Source organism: Protobothrops mucrosquamatus, unplaced genomic scaffold, assembly GCF_001527695.2.
Source record: "Protobothrops mucrosquamatus isolate PMUCROS unplaced genomic scaffold, P.Mucros_1.0 scaffold3155, whole genome shotgun sequence".
Lineage (NCBI taxonomy): Eukaryota > Metazoa > Chordata > Lepidosauria > Squamata > Viperidae > Protobothrops > Protobothrops mucrosquamatus.
In genome coordinates, this window is record NW_015389155.1 from 108589 (window position 1) to 111706 (window position 3118).

Sequence of the window (3118 nt, forward strand, 5' to 3'; positions counted from 1 at the left end):
GCCGTAAGTCCCTTTTTTTCAGTGCCGTTGTAACTTTGAACAGTCACTAAATGTGCTGTTGTAAATTGAGGACTGCCTGTCATTCCATAAGGAGGGACGACAATAATAAAAAAGGGAGAAAATCACAAAATGCAGAGACCTGGAAATGGGAGGAGAAGGACTGTGACAAAAGAAAGCAAAGATAGTATTAATCATTGATAAGTGAGTTGGGTGCAATCCCAAAACATCTGGAGTACCACTTGAATACCATCGGCATTGACAAAGTCCCCATCAGTCAATTGCGGAAGGCAGCTTTGCTCGGAACAGCTGAGATCCTTCCACGAAATCTTTAGTATTATTAAACAACAACATATGCCTATTCTAGGTGCTTGGGAAGAACTCGATAGTTCTTAAACTGCAGTCTTAAACATCTAGCTGACTGGGTGAGCACTATCGGCATTGACAAATTCACCATCAATTACGGAAGGCAACTGCCTGGGACAGCTTCCATCCTGCAATGAGACCTTTAAACATCTACATCTGCCTACCCCAGACCCTTGGGAAGGACTCGATATGTGGACAAAACAGCCATATCCAGTCTGAACATCTGGCTGACTGTGCAATGAGCTATCATCGTAAGAATAAATTACCATCAGTCAATTGCAAAAGGCAGCTTGACCTGGATTAGATTAAATTCTGCGAAGAGACCTGTAATATTATTAAACCAGAACATCTGCCTATCCCAGGTCCCTGGGAAGGACTCGATAGGCGGATACAAATGCCAAACTCAGTCTGAATAATTGGCTGATTGTGCAATGAAACGTCCTCATTATAATAAATTGCCATCAGTCAACTGCAAAAGCGCAGATTGACTTGGAATAATTCTGGAGCAAGAACTATAATATTATGAAACAAGAACATCTGCCTATCCCGGGTCCTTGGGAAGGACTCAGTGAATAGATTACAAATTCCAGATCCTATCTGTCTGAAATAATATTAATAGCAATTATACCATTGCCGGATATCACTGCTTCCCCTTGAGGACAGTCTTTGTCACGGTAACACACGGCATCTGGAATACTGGGGTTCTAGAGGAGACAATAGAATAGGAATAGAAATAAGAATAGGAATAGAAATACGAATAGAATAATACACAATAGAATAGAATAATAGAATAGGAATAGGAATAGGAATAGGAATAGTGGAGTGGAGTGGAGTGGAGTGGAATAGAAAAGAATAGAATAGAATAGAATAGAATAGAATAGAATAGAATAGAACAGAACAGAACAGAATAGGTATAGGCAGAGCTTTTTTTCTAAAAAAAAAAAAAAAAAAGGTGCCAGAACTCACACATGTCATACAACCCGCCTTGCCTACCCTACAAGATTCCATCCAAAAAAGGTGCCGGAACTCTGTTCTGGGCATTCTATGAGAAAAAAAGCCCTGGGTATAGGTATAGGTATAGGAGTGGAATGGAAAAGAATTAGAATAGAATAGAATAGAATAGAATAGAATAGAATAGAATAGAATAGAATAGAATAGAATAGAATAGAATAGAATTGGAATTGGAATTGGAATTGGAATTGGAATAGGAAGAGTGGAGTGGAATAGGTATAGGTATAGGAGTGGAATAGAATAGAATTAATATTAATATTAATATTAATAATGGAATAGAATATAGAATAGAATTAATGGAATGGAATGGAATGGAATGGAATAGAATATAGAATAGAATAGAATAGAATAGAATAGAATAGAATAGAATAGAATATAGAAAATAGAATAGAATATAGAAAATAGAATAGAATAGAATAGAAAATAGAATGGAATGGAATAGAATAGAATATAGAATAGAATATAGAAAAGAATAGAATAGAATAGAATAGAATAGAATATAGAATGGAATATAGAATAGAATATAGAATAGAATATAGAATAGAATAGAATGGAATGGAATGGAATAGAATAGAATATTAAATTTATTGTCACTTTAAATGTACACTAATCGGCATACATTAAAATGAAATGAAAGGACAAAATCCTCTTTTCAAAGGTCGAACTCAAGGCTGGAAATCAACTGGAATCCTTCCAGGATCATACTTAAGCTGATCAAGACCCACGGGGGAGGATGGGAAATCAGCCTGGCCCCGATGTTGCCGCCTTCTCATGAAGAACCACTAAAAAAACTTGCCTTGTTTGGTTCAGGGTTTCTAAAGCTTGGCCATTTGAAGATGTGGACTTCAAATCCCCCAGTGGGTTAGGGTTAGGGTTCCCAGTGGGGAAATTCTGGGAGTTGACGTCCACAGGAATTTGTCTGTGATGGTTTGGGCAGAGGTTGGACTAGAGGACCTCCAGTGTCCCTCCTGAGCCCTGGATTCTACAATTCTTAAAAAAAGGAGCATCTCATCTAGCTAGAAGGGGCATCCAATACAGACAGTCCTCAACTTACAAACATTTGTTTTTCACACTTATGACCGTTGCAGCATCCCCATGATCATGCTCCAACACTGGAAGTTTTTAAGAAGAGACTGGACAGCCATTTGTCCGAAATGGTATAGGGTTTCCTGCCTGAGCAGGGGGTTGGACTTGATGACCTCCAAGGTCCCTTCCAACTTTATTACTATTATTATTATTATTATTATTATTATTATTATTATTATTATTATTATTATTATTATTATTATTATTATTATTATTATTATTATTATTAAATATCTATGTCTATCAAATATCTATCTATCTATCTATGTCTCTATCTCTATCATCTATCTATATATCATCTATCTATCTATCATCTATCTATCTATCTATCTATCTATCTATCTATCTATCTAATCTATCTATCTATCTATCTATCTATCTATCTATCTATCTATCTATCTATCTATCTATCATCTATCTATCTATCTATCTATCTATCTATCTATCTATCTATCTATCTATTGGATCCGTGTCCCTCCTGGCTGGTACTGGCGGCTCGGGAGGGTACACGAGCCTGGCTCCAGGGAATTATAAACGCTTCTTTATGGGAGGGTGTCTTCCCCGCGACCCTAAAGGAGGCGGTGGTGAGACCCCTCCTGAAGAAGCCTTCCCTGGATCCAGATGTATTGGCCAACTATCGCCCAGTCTCCAACCTTCG

General features: G+C 37.3%; 1 protein-coding gene across 1 annotated transcript in view; it reads right to left on the reverse strand.

Annotated features, from left to right (window-relative positions):
- P2RX5 (purinergic receptor P2X 5) overlaps positions 1-3118 on the reverse strand; it is a 30912-nt gene that overhangs the window by 16308 nt on the left and 11486 nt on the right. Inside the window, exon 4 of the mRNA XM_015826501.1 lies at positions 992-1067. Within this exon, the coding sequence (XP_015681987.1) occupies positions 992-1067 (76 nt within the window). The remainder of the gene's footprint in view (positions 1-991; positions 1068-3118) is intronic.